The 14,926-nt window shown below is 45.1% G+C and overlaps 2 protein-coding genes across 2 annotated transcripts in view; both read right to left on the reverse strand.

Annotated features, from left to right (window-relative positions):
* The window catches only part of TMCO4 (transmembrane and coiled-coil domains 4), a gene marked incomplete at its 5' end in the record, with an annotated part of 36,174 nt that extends 32,118 nt beyond the window's left edge, over positions 1–4,056 (reverse strand). The window contains 2 exons of the mRNA XM_082009269.1: positions 3,283–3,457; positions 3,878–4,056. Of these exons, the coding sequence (XP_081865395.1) occupies positions 3,283–3,457; positions 3,878–4,056 (354 nt within the window). The remainder of the gene's footprint in view (positions 1–3,282; positions 3,458–3,877) is intronic.
* Positions 4,057–12,024: 7,968 nt separating this feature from the next.
* On the reverse strand, positions 12,025–12,945 carry RNF186 (ring finger protein 186; the record flags this gene model as incomplete). The annotated part of the gene is made up of 1 exon (XM_082009286.1): positions 12,025–12,945. The coding sequence occupies one exon, from the start codon at positions 12,943–12,945 to the stop codon at positions 12,025–12,027; it is 921 nt and encodes a 306-aa protein (XP_081865412.1).
* Between the last annotated feature and the right edge of the window lie 1,981 nt (positions 12,946–14,926).

The following is a 14,926-nucleotide window of genomic DNA, read 5'->3' on the forward strand; positions in this document are numbered from 1 at the left end:
CAGTCTTCATCCTGCATGCCAACGGCCAGAGCGCTCACCCAAGAAAAGGAAGGTCCTGGTTTGCTATCTCCAGCATCTGAATAACCCTTTTCATTTAAGTTAGTCACCGAATCAAGTCTCCTCTGTTCCCCCCATCACCACACTGCAGTTAAAAAAGGCTTCTTTTTAGGTCTGGTCATGATTAATATTCTGTGCCTGCACACACACTGCAGACTGTTCCCCAGGGTGGTTGCTGGGATGTGGCAATTGGAGACATTAATCCCCACAAGCAGAGAGAGGAATGTAACTCCGTAACTCTGGTTTCCCAGAGCCCAAGTACTGGAACTACTCAAGGTTTGGATACGTGGGCACCATCGTTTCCTCCCTGGCTGCAGTTTTGTGAGGAAGGGTTGGCACAGAGGTGTCAAAGCCCAGCAGAAGGTCCAGAGCTGGGAGGCCCAAGCAGAAAGTTGACCAAAGAGCCTGAAGTCTAGAATAAGGTGAAGCTTGTGACCTTGTTGCCATCATCTAATATAAGCAGCCTCTTGAACAGGGCTACTGGTTTGTGCAGAGCCCGTTTGTAGGCAATAAATTCTCCCTGTATGTTGCAAGGGAGCCGTGGGTTGTTGACTCAAGTCCTGTACGATACGCCCAGTATTGTCTGTGGCACCTAATATCAAATAACATCTTTTAAAAATCCTGCCTAAGCATTTACATGCATGCATTTCAAAAGGTGAGGGAGGGATACAGATAATCAGGTCAGAAACTGGGACTACTGTTTTTATTGCATCTGTGCCAATTAGCATTCTCAACTATTTCTAATTGGTTTAGGCTTTGCACGTACTGCTGTGCAGTCATCTGGAATCCAATCAGCATTGATTAGATTAGTTCACAAGTAGTTTGTTCTCCTCCTCTAAGCAGCAGCTATCACAGTTCAGTCTTATTTTGAGGTTGGTGTTTTGAATCTCCCTGTGAACTCTATGCACAAGACTGAGAAACCTGACAAAGGGAAGCAATCTTTATTCAGAGCCTTTTCCAGCTGTCTATGAATTGCTGTAAGCTCAAAACCCGTTTCCTCAACAACAGAGAGCATCCAATCCACATCGCAGTGGATGTGTCTAGAAAAACACTGGAAAATGGGCATTCTAAGTATGTTCAAACAAAAAAAAATATTATTCATAATAAGAACTTTCAACATTTTCTCACCTATCATCAATTCTTCACCCCTTTTTGTTGCACTGCCCTTCTCATACCACACCCACAGCCTGTGTGTTATGACTACTGTCCTTAGAGGATTCAGTTAACCAATGTTTGCCTGTATTAGTCATCTGCAATGAATGCAAACAAGATAAAAATACATAATCCTCAAATATCCATTGAATCAATGGTGAGCTCACCTCTAATCTCCTGACCTCACGTATCATCCCTTCAGCACTGCTGAGATGAAGGAAGGTCATTCAAAAATGCAGGCACTAGTGCCAACAGGCCCCTGCCACTGAGCACACTGAGCAATTAAAGTGTGTACTTGCTAATTAAACAGTAAATATTGCGTCAGTAGCAGCTGAATAAAAAGAAGCAAGGGCACCATAAAGCAATATATCAAGAATTCACAAAGCTTTGTTCCATAGCTTGTTTATTTTCAGGTGAGAAGGGAAAAGCTGATCTCAGCTTAATACACTGAAGTTTCCCACACACCAGTATGCTTTCCCAAAGACACCTTGCAAGCCTCTGCTGCCTTGCTCTCCAAAAATCTTTAATTCTGTCTTTCCTTTGACAAAATCAATCACCTTGCCCATACACATGACTGCATGAGGTATTGATGTTGCGGCATTAGACTGATAGCTATTCCCGATCTTTGCTTTCAACTAATCAAAGAATTGTTATCTACGGCTTCTGTATTCCACCTGAATCCAAGTGATAAGTGCCTCAGTTCTCTGGCTCAGAGCAAAATATCACGCGCTTCTGCTGATCCAGGGCCGCTGTTGTAAAAGCACAAGGAGATCTTACACAACATAAGCTCAGAGCAAGCACAAGTTAAATTTCACCAAAATTTCACCCTTAATAAACTCAGCAGCAACACAGGAAGACTTGCCTAATTCTAGAGAATCCACCCTGAAGCAGAGAGGAGGGAAACAACCTGGGAAATACCAAGCCATCTAATGCAGAAAGAACTGGGTGTGGATTTATTGATTTTGAGCAAACACCATCAAAACAGCTGCTCTTATTTTAGATGATCTGTCCTAACTTATAATAAGCTTAAGCTTCTCTGTCACTGTGCTCATACTGTTACAGGACTTTGGGCATTGTAGCATTTGGATATTTGGAGCAGCTCCCCTGAGGCCTTTTATGGACAGACTAGAAGACATGCAAGATGGCTGAGATAATGGGAGTTGGTCGCAATGACCAAGAAAGTTCACTCCTATCATATCTTTACTTACGTAGCCTTGTTTTCACATTCGCTGATAACTATTACTCAGTATCAGAGCACCGTCTGCACGCAGGATGCCTTGCTATTTCCTTGTGTGCAGCATACAGCGAAGGGTGCAAGGTGACAGGGGCCATGTTACGCCTGGTATCAGCAGCAGCCTCCAGTGCTCTTTGCCCCACTCGGCATAACGTGAGGCTGGATGAGGAGATGTCTTCCCCAGCTGAGCCTCTGCAGCAAAGGTAAACGCCACCAAAATGCTTCGCCGCTTTTATCCTCACGTTGTTTTTTACATCAGAACGTTACGGAGTAGTCCCAGACTCACTAATACTTTCTCAATGAAATAAAATGAAGTCACAATAACTTATTTCTTTCTAGCCAAGGCTGCCTCTGGGAACAAGACTCTGCGAATTGTGCTATTTGTAGCATGCAGGTAGAGGTGTTTTGTATTACAGGTATAGTGAAGGGGCTTTGAAACAACTGAAAATCAGGCCAATCAGGTTCAGCGTTTCACCAAAATCTACACACATATGTACAACACACATATGAATCAAAACCACTGCAATAATACAAGTAAAGTATTAGTCAAAGTAAAAGTAAAAAGTTTGACAGTTCTCTGCTCCGTAAAGTGAAAGGATCAAAGACACAAATTGTTGATTCAATGGATAGTAACTGTGCCTCATGTTCATCACTTCCACGAGCTGTTAATGGATGGAGAGATTGCCAGTCACCCACACAGCTGCTCAGAAATACATGCATATCAGAAATACCAATTTTACTTCCTTGGCTGTACAAACAGAACTTCAGTGGCAAACAGACAGGTATGACAAATCTCTTTTGTGAAAGCAAACAAGGGTGAGAGGAGCATATGAACTTACTTGGGTAACGACAACTGGATTTTCTTTCAAGATAGGATCCTTCAGCAAAATCTGGGAAAAAGTCTCTGTGCCCTCACCTCCTAAGCCGCTAGCAAATGCTGTCATGGCAGGTAAGACAGCTTCAGGCAGGTTCAGCCATTTCACAAAGCCCTCAATAAACTCCATCCTGAAGGAGCTGCAAGGCAACAGTAGCAGTTAAGACTCCGTAACTGGGTATTTTTGCAAGCTGTGAGTGGTCCCTGGTTTCCAATGTTGGTCTGTCGCTGTTCGTAAGAAGCATCGTAAGAAGTCAGCAGAAGGCGAGTCGCTACACAAGCTGGCTAAACAAACAAGCAAGCAATCTGAATGAGGCCAGACCTTGCTTCAATACATGCTTTGAAGTCTGCAGTATTAAGGGATGCAATTTGTGCTGAAGCATAAAAGTCTTGAAGATGTAAGAGAGAAAGTCAATGCAATTAAGAAAACACCTAATGTCAAAAGGATCTTCCACTCCCCTAACTTCAGAAGACCCCACGCAGAGCGGGGTACCAGCTCCGTCTGAGCTGCTACCCAAAAGCCACCTCCTTTGCTCACCCTTTGCTACTCCAGGTAGTACCTTTGCTCCTTTTCAGGGAACAGCCATGCTAGGGATATCCCACAAAGCGCCGCATAAGCAAATCTTCCCGGTTCACCCAGCTGCTGGCCCAGAAGCACACACGGTTCTTTTTCACCTGGCTGTTCAGTCCCACTGTGCTGTTTTGAAGCCCAGGCTTTCCACTTCTCTTCCGCAGACATTTTCACCTGCAAGTTCAAAGAGGAAAAAGCAGAAGGGAAAAAAAAAACACAACAAGAAACAGTTGGAAGCCAGGAAGCAAGGAGACAAATTGCCTTTGCTTTTTCAGCCACACTTGCTGTATTAAGTCACGTCTGTCAAGGTCCAGCTTGTGTATCCCCCCATAACATGGTGCTGTGACCAAAGAAGACAACAGGAGACTTTCTTTTCACCAATTCTCAAAAGTTTGCCACAAAATGAGCCAACAAGACTTCACACAGCAAAAGAAGTCCCTTTCAAGATACAAAGAGACTGGGGCTCCATGCAGGCATATCATTCACATGTTTACTGCAAAAGTAACATGTAGAATAAAAGCTCTGCACCTGGTGCAGGGACCCGTACGGCTGCCTGGGAAATAATTTGCCTCTCTCATCCTCAACCCAAATTGCTCCTGTGTTCATTTTGCTGACAGCGTTAAGCAAGTTGAGTCCAGCTGCAGCCTCTGATGAGAAGAACATTTAATGTGTCCCATGGACATTGCTGTGCTTTGCTTGTAACATTCTCTCCTCTATACAACCTGCCGTTGCTTTTTCCCAAAACAAAAAGTCCCTGTGCCACCTGGACCTTGAGCTGGGCCAAAATATAACTTTTTCAGAGCACAAACATGCACGCTTCCAATGGCTCACAACTGCTCCCCGGGAGCTTCCCTGATTATACAGGCGGCCAATTGAGGGGACTGAAATCAGGCAGACGTGACAACAGCTCATTTCACAATTTAACGTGGGTAACAATCTGCTCCAAAGCGCGCTGTGTTTCTCAAGGCTTGCACTACTTAACTGCTGATGTTTAAATGCAAGGCAAATTCAACACTGAAGGGCCGGTGGTTATCATAACTCCCACCTCTCCCCCTGGGAAACCTGAGCACCCCTGCAACACGTATCTCTGGATGCACGCGGGTCTAAGGCATCTCGGTGCATTTCCATGGAAACATCAGATTCCAGCAACATGGGAGCACAAAGTCCGCAGGAATAAACAAACTCTGTTATTTCCGTACCAACCAGAGAAGGGAAGGGCCAGATTACGTTTCCCAAGGGAGAACGGGCGCCTGGGATCAATCCCAACCCGCTCCGGTACCAACCTCAACACGCAGCAGCATTTACGCTTGCTGGATTGCAGCTGCGAAGGTGGCGTAAGACATGCCGCCATGCTTTCCAGGACTTCCTTACAAAATCCCAAGATTTTCTTCCCTCGGGAACTCCAAACCCCTCCTTTGGACACCCAAAATCCATTTCACATCACTCGCTAGGCATCCTAAAACATCCAGACTTAGGGACAAATTTGCCCAGAAATAATCTTAACGCTTGAAGTTTCAGTAACTTTAAAATGATTACTTGGCATGTCTACTCACCTCTGGACACAGATTTATTAGCTTATTATGGGAGACAGCATTGAAAATAAAATCCCCTTCCCTGCTGTGATAGATTTATTGATTTGTTAACACAGGCTTATATGAAAAGTGAAGCACAAAAAAAGACCCAGAAACAGTACAACTGTTTAACCTTGTTTCCCAATAACATAAAAGATATGGCAATTTACGGAGCGACACCATAGTGGCTTCTTGCATGCAACTTTATTGCCGTTATGCAACAAATAATTCATGATGCCGAGTATCTAGAATACCCAGAGAAAGTTTGTAAAAGACTTTGCTCTCATCAGTATGTTGACGTGCATCCCTCAGCATAGGTATCTATTTCTTTATAAATATCTAGGAAAAAATGGATTTTCAGACACGCAGCATAAAAAATTGGCAACATGCGATTTAGTAAAGAGGACTTGGGCCCAGAAGTTTTGCCACTGAATCCATGATGAGAGAACTGAGAGCTAGAAATCTATCCAGAAAGTTATTCACAGCTTGAGGCGCTGGAATTCACATCTCTGTCTCGAACAACATGATTCAGCAATCAATAGCATTGCCATAATCTGAACTGCCACTTGAAAGAGAAATTTTTATCACTTCCAGCGCTCACTTTTCACACAAAGCCCTTTGTTTTCTTGAGAGGTGGTATATTTTATATACTGGCTCCCGCAATCCTATTTGGAAAGCAAAAAGATAAATCCTTTTGTGGCTCTAAAGCTGTACAATACACATGTGCTCCCTACTTACGGAAGAAGAAATACAAAGATGCTGGCATCACATTCCTCATAAACTATGACAAAAGTGACCAAACCGCTGACACGTTAATCTCCAAGACCCTCAAGTGTTGATGAGGCATCTCATCAACTCCAGAGAAGTAGCTGTAGATAATTATTGAGATGGGGTTGGCCAAAAAGTCCCTCACGAAGGCACACCGGAGGACAGCACGGCCAAACTGCGGTTAAGCCTCGGCCACAATGCCGTGACTGCGGAAACATTTGGGCAGATGAGTTATCCTGGGGACTCGTGTGGGGCTCCAGAGCCACACGTGTTTACATGCTGGGAGCACCACGGCCTTAGCTTTTAATCCGGAAACGCAACGTACGAACACGGAATGCAGATTATTCCGTCCCGGATAGAATCGCATCTCGCTGCAAAACACGTAAACCAGCGTAAAGCATAAACCAGCGATCAGGGACCAACGGGACGGGAACATGGAAAAGCTAAAAGCTTAAGCAGTTGCAAAACCAAGCACCTTTGATTCGGTTAATCCCGATGCTTGGAGCAGCAGTGGCTGAGGAGCGATGTCAGTACACAGAAGGTGGGCAAAGCTGCCGAGAAGGACGTGACCAGCAGAGAGAAATCACGAGTGGGAAAAGAGTGAAGGAAACACCTCAGGTGGGAAGGCTGCGAGGAACATCTCCACAGCTGCCCATGTTCACTTTTACCGCAAGTCCTTTGCGTTTGAAATCTCTGCTGCTAGAATGCAGAGTTCTTTGATGGTTTGTTGGGGGTTTTTCCTAAAGAAAGCAGCACTTTTGAAGACCACTGAAACCAACGCCCGGCACCAGCGGGGACGCCGCCACAGCTCTCCTCTCAGACAGCGGCCTGAGGAGAGGGTCCCACCCGCTCAGCCCCCTCGCCCCGCAGAGCGGCACCCCAGTAGCCCCCAATCCCGCTCCCCACCACTCCCGGCCCGGACCCGACCTGCTGCCGGCCCGGCCTCAAAGAGGAGCCGCCGCGCTGCCTTCCGCCGTCGTCCGCCCGCCCCTTCCTGCCCTGCTCGCCCTGCCCGCCACCACTACGCAATCTGCGTACGGCTGGCGGGCTGCGCTGGTCGGTCTCGCTGCTCTACGTTTCCCTACGCGACTGGCGTAGCGGTGGTGCGTAGATTGCGGAGCACAGCGGAGAGAGGCGCCGTGCTGAGGTGATGGCGGGGGCTGGCGGCGAGCCCTGGTCCGGCCCTTGTCCGGCTCCTGGCTCCTTCATGGGGGGCGTGGTAGGTCCATCTCCACCACGAGGTGGGTAGAGCTGCTCTTGCCTCGCTGCCCACCTTTGTCTGCAATCTTGAGCATTGTCCACCACGTTGGTGCCTCACTCAGGGTTTAGGCCTACACAGGTACCAGCCCTGTTCCTCCCTTTAAAGCTTTTCTTCCCCTGTGAGAACGCCTCCCTCTCAGAGGGAGAGTTACAGAGAGGGGTAGGGCTGTGTGTTTGGTGAAGCTGCTCTCAGGTTGCTGCCCCAAAGCTTCTTTGCCACCTCCACGCAGGACAGGTTGGTGTCTCTGAGGGTTAGTTACCCTGAGGGAAATCAAAGCTGCGGTGGTGTCTCACGCTTCATGCTGTGTTACTGGGTAGAATCCCAAGGCCATGAACAGAAGCTGAAGTATGTGCGTGTGTATGTACATGCACTCATCAGGCAAATACGAGGGCCCCATACGTGTTGCTCCTGATGGCAGTGGGGTTACTGGGACAGCTCGAGGGGCTCTGCTCCGTTGTGGTTGATTGGCTTTGCAGAAATCCTAAGTCTTGGGAGTTAGTTCAGCTACCCGAGCATAAGGCTTTTGCATTGTGTTCCTGGGGCTTTAAGAAATGCATTTGCTCTGAGAGCAGTCTCAGCCTGGAACCCCAAGTCCAATGCATAGTAATTTTTTGAGAAATCGGGTTTTTTTAGCGGAAGGCAAGTATTTTTTCTGTGTGATCGTGTTTCATGAAAGCAAAACAGGTTTTGGTTGCTTGGTAGCTAACTGATTTATACTTTAAAATGTGCTATGTGGGACTTATTCATAAACAAAATTAAAAAAAAATCTGGGTACTAATTCTCTTTAAAAGCTGATTTTGATTTGGCCAAATACCTTGTCCAGGTTGCTCGCTACTAATATTACTCACACAAGTACTCATGTTAGGTATAGGTATTTTAAGCATTATCAGATAGTCATTAAATGTGACACTGAAGTTCAGAAGATGAGTTCTTTTGGGCCCAGTTAGGGTGCAGAAGGTACCTGCTTTACCTGTGACTCAGGTAATTGCACAACACAGTGGACAAGTTGCAAAAGGTTCACAACAAGCAAGGAATCACCTGGACACAAATCTGTGCTTTCAGACCAGAATCTGCAAATTAGATTCTTGTAGATTTGACAGTTCTATATTTGAGGACCTAAAGTTCTCTTTGTACAGAATCTGAGCGATGTGGAAGTGTGAAGTGGGTTATTTGTTCCATGTTTATTTTTGCCTGTTTGTGTGATAACACAGAAGAGGTGTTAAAAGTGGACCAAAACATCATTTGAGTGGAATGCCAGTTAGGAGTGAGTTTTACCAGATGTTGTAAATGTGGAATCTCGTTCTATATTTAATAGTAATCAAAGCCAGCGCAATTATGGATAATTTAAAGTTCTGTAGATAAAGTGAGACTTCTGCATTTAACAGTAATTTTGAACACCTACACTCAAAATTTTTCAGGCACCTGTCTCACACTTTTACATAAGTAACTAGCGACTGTGGTGGGCGATGGCGGTGGCGTTTGTTGTCGAGAAGCCTGAAAACGGGTTGAGATAGGGAAAGTTGTGGCTTTGGGGAGGGCCCTGTGGGCAGAGGGGCACGGTAGGAGCACAGTGTGACAAAAGGCTAGGCATACTTTTGAACTAAAACTAGCTTGCGTATATGTGTTGTTAAACAAGACACCTTTGAAGTTTCTGGTCCAGGATTCTCTCCGTACAGACTATAATCCTTAATACCACTATTGGGTCTTATCATGCTCTTAATGTCTTGATGGGATTCTGTCTTTGTAAATCATAGGTCTCAGATATTTAGGCAGTTTGTCAGTTACAGCTGAATATTACTGCCTGGACCCATTTCTCTTTATGAACCTCGCTCTTCCAGGCTATGGTGTGTTACCATGATCACTATCTGAAACTGGGAGCCAGCTAGGTAAGGTAAGCAGGGCAAGGTAATTCAGAGCTGAAACTTTCTTGCCAAACAGACTGTCACGAAGAAAAACTGTGTACAAGCAAAGCTTTGGAATAGGGATATAATTCTGTTGGCCTTTTCTCCATAAACTTAGTTGCTGCTTCAAAGGTTTGCATTGTCATCAAGCCTTATCTTGTCAGATGAGAATCAAGTCATCGACTCATAAAGATACTGGCTTCTAGGGCCTAATGACTCCCACCAACATCCACGAACTCTGAATCAGAGGATTGTTAGCGGCTGAAGAAACATTTCAATTGAACTGCTGAACGCAGTCTTGGAAGGTGCTGTGGGGGTGGAAACCTGGACTTCCCCGGCTGGTGATCTTACTGTATGGATCCATAGGGGTTCTGTCAGGGGGCCAGTCTCCCAGTGGTAATCACAGAGATTATACTGAGAATATACAGCCTTAAGGAAGCCCTTTTCTGTTAGCCATTATTTTGACACTGTAGAAATCAGTGTGATAAAATTGAACGCACCCTTTTGGAAGGGCAGGGTGATCCTTAAGAGACTGATTTTTCCTGTTCACATGCATTCTCTGATTTCATCTGTTCACACCCATGTGCTGACAAGCCCACATGAGCTGGCCAGGCTCTGTTGTGAGCGATACAGAGGACAAGGGATGCTGCCTCTACAATTTTCATTATGTTTCTTGACGGATAATGGCAAACTGATACTGGGTGTGACTTATACACCCTTCTGGAGTTGGTGTTCTTGGGTATCTTGCTTGGTGTCTTCCCCTCTTAGCCAAAATTTCCGAAGTTTTATCCTTTTTTTTTTCAGTTGGGATTATTTTATGGCTCTAGTCCAGTTCATCTTTGTCATCTTATCTGTAGAACAGTCTGTTTCTTCCTTGCTATCTGGTCACTTGAATGAGGTCAGTGTTCTGTAGCAATTAGCACATGATTTTCCTTTAACCCTTCTAGCTTACTCTGATGCAGTCATGCATGCTACGTTCAGGCCAGTATTAATGTATTTGTTACAAACCTTTACATACCAGTTGCCCATTAGTGTTGGTGAAGGGAACTCAACAGGAAAATTGTCTATGAGTTGAAAGACTTGGCAAGAGTTTCTGAAATTATGTTCAGTACGGGTGAACATCTGGTACAGTCTTAGTATTTGGAATAATACAGTTCAATAAAATGTTTGGGTTTAAAACTGCCTACATTTTCCCATTTGAAAAGCTTTTTTTCTGGTTGGTTATTGGCAAATGTTACTACATATGTATTCTGCAATAAGCCGGTTGCTGTCCAGCTATATTAGAAAAAACAAAGCATGTATTTCCCTTGAAGGTTTGTGTTCTTAGGCAGAAAATAGACCTGTTTTTTTCCAGGACTCGAGGAGGACAGCAGCTCCTTACCCTCTTAGTCTAATCTGTTTTATCTACTGGTGAGACATTATGTGTATTTATATACTGAGCAACTGGAGTACCTCAGTTTCCATTCTTATCAAACACAAATATTTACCACAGACCTGATCCAAGGTCTACCGAGGTCCATGGTACTCTTGAAACGGTAACTTAACTAAGAGCAAACTTCTAATTTTTTTCCAATTTTAGTTGGCTTATAGGATATTTTATTAGCAACTAAGTATTTTTTCAAATCAAGGAAAAAACCAACACATTACTTTTTTGCTTTGCTCACCATCTCAGTTGTACAGGTTCCCTAATACGCTTTCTCAGCCGTAGTTCCTGTCAGTGAGGAAACTGTGAACTGTTTTGACATTAATTGTCGGTGAGGAATTGAAACACAGAAGTCGATGAGCAATTAACATTATTAAACTTTAATGGACGCATTCCATATAAAAAGATCACATGTGGTGTGGCACAGCAGTTGACAGATTTCTGCTCAGAAGGAGAACTGTGAGCATCTCCAAGGGCAATGTTAGACAATGTAAAGAGGGCAAGAGAGGCAGTGCAGGTAGCCAGGTATGAGGAGTTCAGATGAGAGGAGTTATTTCTGTGCTAAATAATATGGGGAATTTGGAGTGTCATGAGCTTTTGACAGCTTTGCCCTTTGCAAGCCACAGACTCTAGATGAATGTTGATTTTTTCCTCTTCCTCTCTAATTTTGTGTGTAACAACATTAGTTTAAGTTGGTGACATCTTTCCAGCCCCAGTTAACAGTTTCCCAGTTAAAGCTACTCTCTTCCATTAAGGCTACACACCCAGTCCCTGGTTTAGCAGTCTTATTTCCCCACATGGTCACAAGAAAAAGTGTACGTGTGTTAAGAGAGGGGAAAACCGCAACCACGGGATTTTCACGGGACATCATCTGCCAGGTGTTTCAGGTAATGGTCTGCAGTGCTAATCAGGAGATGGCACGAACGAGAACAAAATGACAAAGGCAAAACAACAAAATTATTAGTCTGGGATAAAAATTGTGTGGAAAACCTACAATTTTTATCTCATAAATATCAACATATAAATATTCGGCTGTGTTTCCAGTAGTGAAGTGTAACAACACTGTGCACTGCCATTGAGCCAGCTCAGCCACCTGCTGAATTTATTATGTGAATGATTGCTTTCCAAGTCCAAGAAGTGACTAGGGCGCCTAACACGCAGCTTTGCCAGCAGGAGCAGTCCATTATCTCTAGGCAGCTCACGTTAATCGTTTCAGGCGATAGCAGTGATGTGGGTCTCCTTGTGGCAGGAGGTGAGTGAGTCCCTGTTACACCTCCAGCAGAATTTAGGAGTGCAACAAAGCACCATAGACATGACCAACCCCAAAACAAGCATGAGACAAATTACCCATTTTATCATCCCAGAGTATATAAATGGGAGGATGAGGATGGTGAGGATCACCACGAGCAGCAGGAGCAGCACAAGTCTCTGGATAGCCAGTTTGTTGTCTGCCGGAACGGTTTCATCTCTGTATAAAGCGTCTTGGCTGGCCTGAGTCCAGCTATTGCTGTCCAGCCCTATGGCAGAGACGTGTATCTCAGGATTTGAATTGGGGTTTTCCCAGTGCTCCATGATGTCTTCTTTATTCTGAAGTGTGCGGATGAGTCCTCCTGACACAAAAGTGGCTTTTCTGCACAGGGGGCAGGTGATTATCCAAGTACTCTCTTCCTTCCTGAGGATAAGCTTGAGGCAGACGGCGCAGAAGGCATGCTGGCAGTCCAGGAGCTTTGGTAGTCTGTAGACGTTGTACTTGTTGAAGCAGACTAGGCAGTCCATGTCAATGGATGTTGTGGTTGAACACTGGCCATTCATTTCAAGACTGCATACTTCAGGAGAGTTTTTGTTCTTTAGCATAACAAGAGGCTTTGAGTTTGGACAGCCACTGTCCGAAATCGCTGGTTTAAAGGCATCAGGACTGTCTCGCTCTGTGCCTGAAGGTCTCTCCATTTCCTTAGTACATTCTTCAGTGAATCCCAGTCTCTCCGCGTCTGCAGCGTTTTCTGTTGGGGGCCCTGCTCCGCTCACTTCTGCAGCACCTTCCGCCGTGGGCGCAGGACTATCCTTCTCAGCCTGTGGTACTCCAGGAGCTGGCGATCCGTTTTCATTGTTTAGCTTGTCAGTGGATTTCTCCATGGAGCTAAACCTCAGTGCAGTTTGGCTTCCCTCAGCTGAAGAATTTGCCGAGTTTCTGGCTCCTTTTATGTGTTGCTTTTTTCCTGTTGTATGCATGATTGATTAGTGACAGCTTTAAGCGTGTTGTGCTCTTACAATACGATGTTTTTATGAGACGAGGACCTGAGTTAATCATTAACTTTGTAGCCAAGGCATTTTACAACGGCTGATAATATCCCTGAGCAATTCCTGTCTAGCAGCAGACCCCACGGCATTAGCAGACTGCAGCTCTGTTCACTGTGATAGCCGGACACTACCATTATTACTACATTAGTGCTTTATTTGTTGAAAGCAATTTCATTGGTCTTTAAACACTGCTTTGCTGGACAGTGACAGATTTGAGGGAATTATCTAATATTAACATTGGTGTACTGAATGCAGTGCTTTGATGAGAGAGAGTGTAAGTATCCCCAGTTTTGAGTGCTCTGGGTAGGAAGTCTGCTCTTGCTTTAGTGATACTCACTACCCTAGAGCTGTTACCCTACAGCACAAAGTAAAGAATGAGGTTGACATTATTAATGTTGAGTGTTGAATGTCTGATTATGATCAACTCTTTTACCCTAGGAGCATCCCTGTTGGTTTCAGTCATCAGAGGCTTCAGGTGCGAACGGAAGCGTGACTTAGGGTCGCATAGGGTCTCGCAGAGTCTGTGGGAGACATCTGGAAATTAAAAGCAAGGTTAGTGTCTTGGTAGAACCATCTTCTTTTTCGTGACGTTCACAGGACAACCTCATGCACTCAGGAGTGCCCTTCTGTTAGGTAGTTTTGTGAATATTCTCTAATTTCACAGAATCACAGAATCATTAAGGTTGGAAAAGACCTTTAAGATGATCAAGTCCAACCACCAACCCAACACCACCATGCCCACTAAACCATATTCTGAAGCACCACGTCTACACGTTTTTTGAATACTTCCAGTGATGGTGACTCCACCACCTCCCTGGGCAGCCTGTTCCAGACTCTCTCAGTAAAGAAAATTTTCCTGATACCTAGTCTAAACCTCCCCTGGCGCAACTTGAGGCCATTTCCTCTCATTCTATCGCTGGTTACTTGGGAGAAGAGACCAACACCCACCTCACCACAACCCCCTTTCAGGCAGCTGTAGAGAGCGATGAGGTCTCCCCTCCCCTCCTTCTCCAGACTGAACAACCCCAGTTTCCTCAGCTGCTCCTCATAAGACTTGTTCTCCAGACCCCTCACTAGCTCCGTTGCCCTTCTCTGGACACGCTCCAGCACCTCAACGTCCTTCTTGTAGTGAGGGGCCCAAAACTGAACACAGTATCCGAGAAGCAGCCTCGTCAATGCTGAGTACAGGGATACAATCACTTCCTTACTCCTGCTGGACACACTATTTCTGATACAGGAAATTTCTCTCTAACTTTTTATTTGAGGGGTAAAATACAGGTTGTTTCTGTAGGGTCACTAATCCCAGAAAGCTGGACTAGGTCAGCATTACCGGTAGAAGACACCGAGTACCAAGTCTGTAGCCTCAAGTGCACCTGAATGCTCCAGCTGTCTGTGCGACCATGTCCTGCCTCTCCCTCCAGCAGGGGAGCATCAGGAAGAAATGAGACAACTGCAATTTAGGAGGGTGAGGAGTTCAGGAAGCCACTAATCTCATGAACTCAGCTGATGGGGGGATGAGGTGAGAAGAGCTTGTTCTTCTTTGCGGAGAAATAGTAGAAGGTTTGTTGTAAGCACACGTCACAAAAGTGTCTGGGAGTTCCTGCTGTATTTCTGCAGATATGGCATGTAGCAGTGTTTAATGGACTTGTGGGTGACCCCAAAGTTTAGGAGCCTGAAGATCTTTCAGTTGCAGAAGTAGGACTCAGAATTGAAGTGCAAGAATGTCTGGAAGTGGGCTGGTGAACTGCAAGGCTCATTTATGTTTAAAAATGGGAGAATTTTCTATTTCACATACCTCTCTATTAGTAAGTTAACA

This window comes from Phaethon aethereus (assembly GCF_964289735.1).
Source record: "Phaethon aethereus genome assembly, chromosome: 21".
In the NCBI taxonomy this organism is placed as follows: domain Eukaryota; kingdom Metazoa; phylum Chordata; class Aves; order Phaethontiformes; family Phaethontidae; genus Phaethon; species Phaethon aethereus.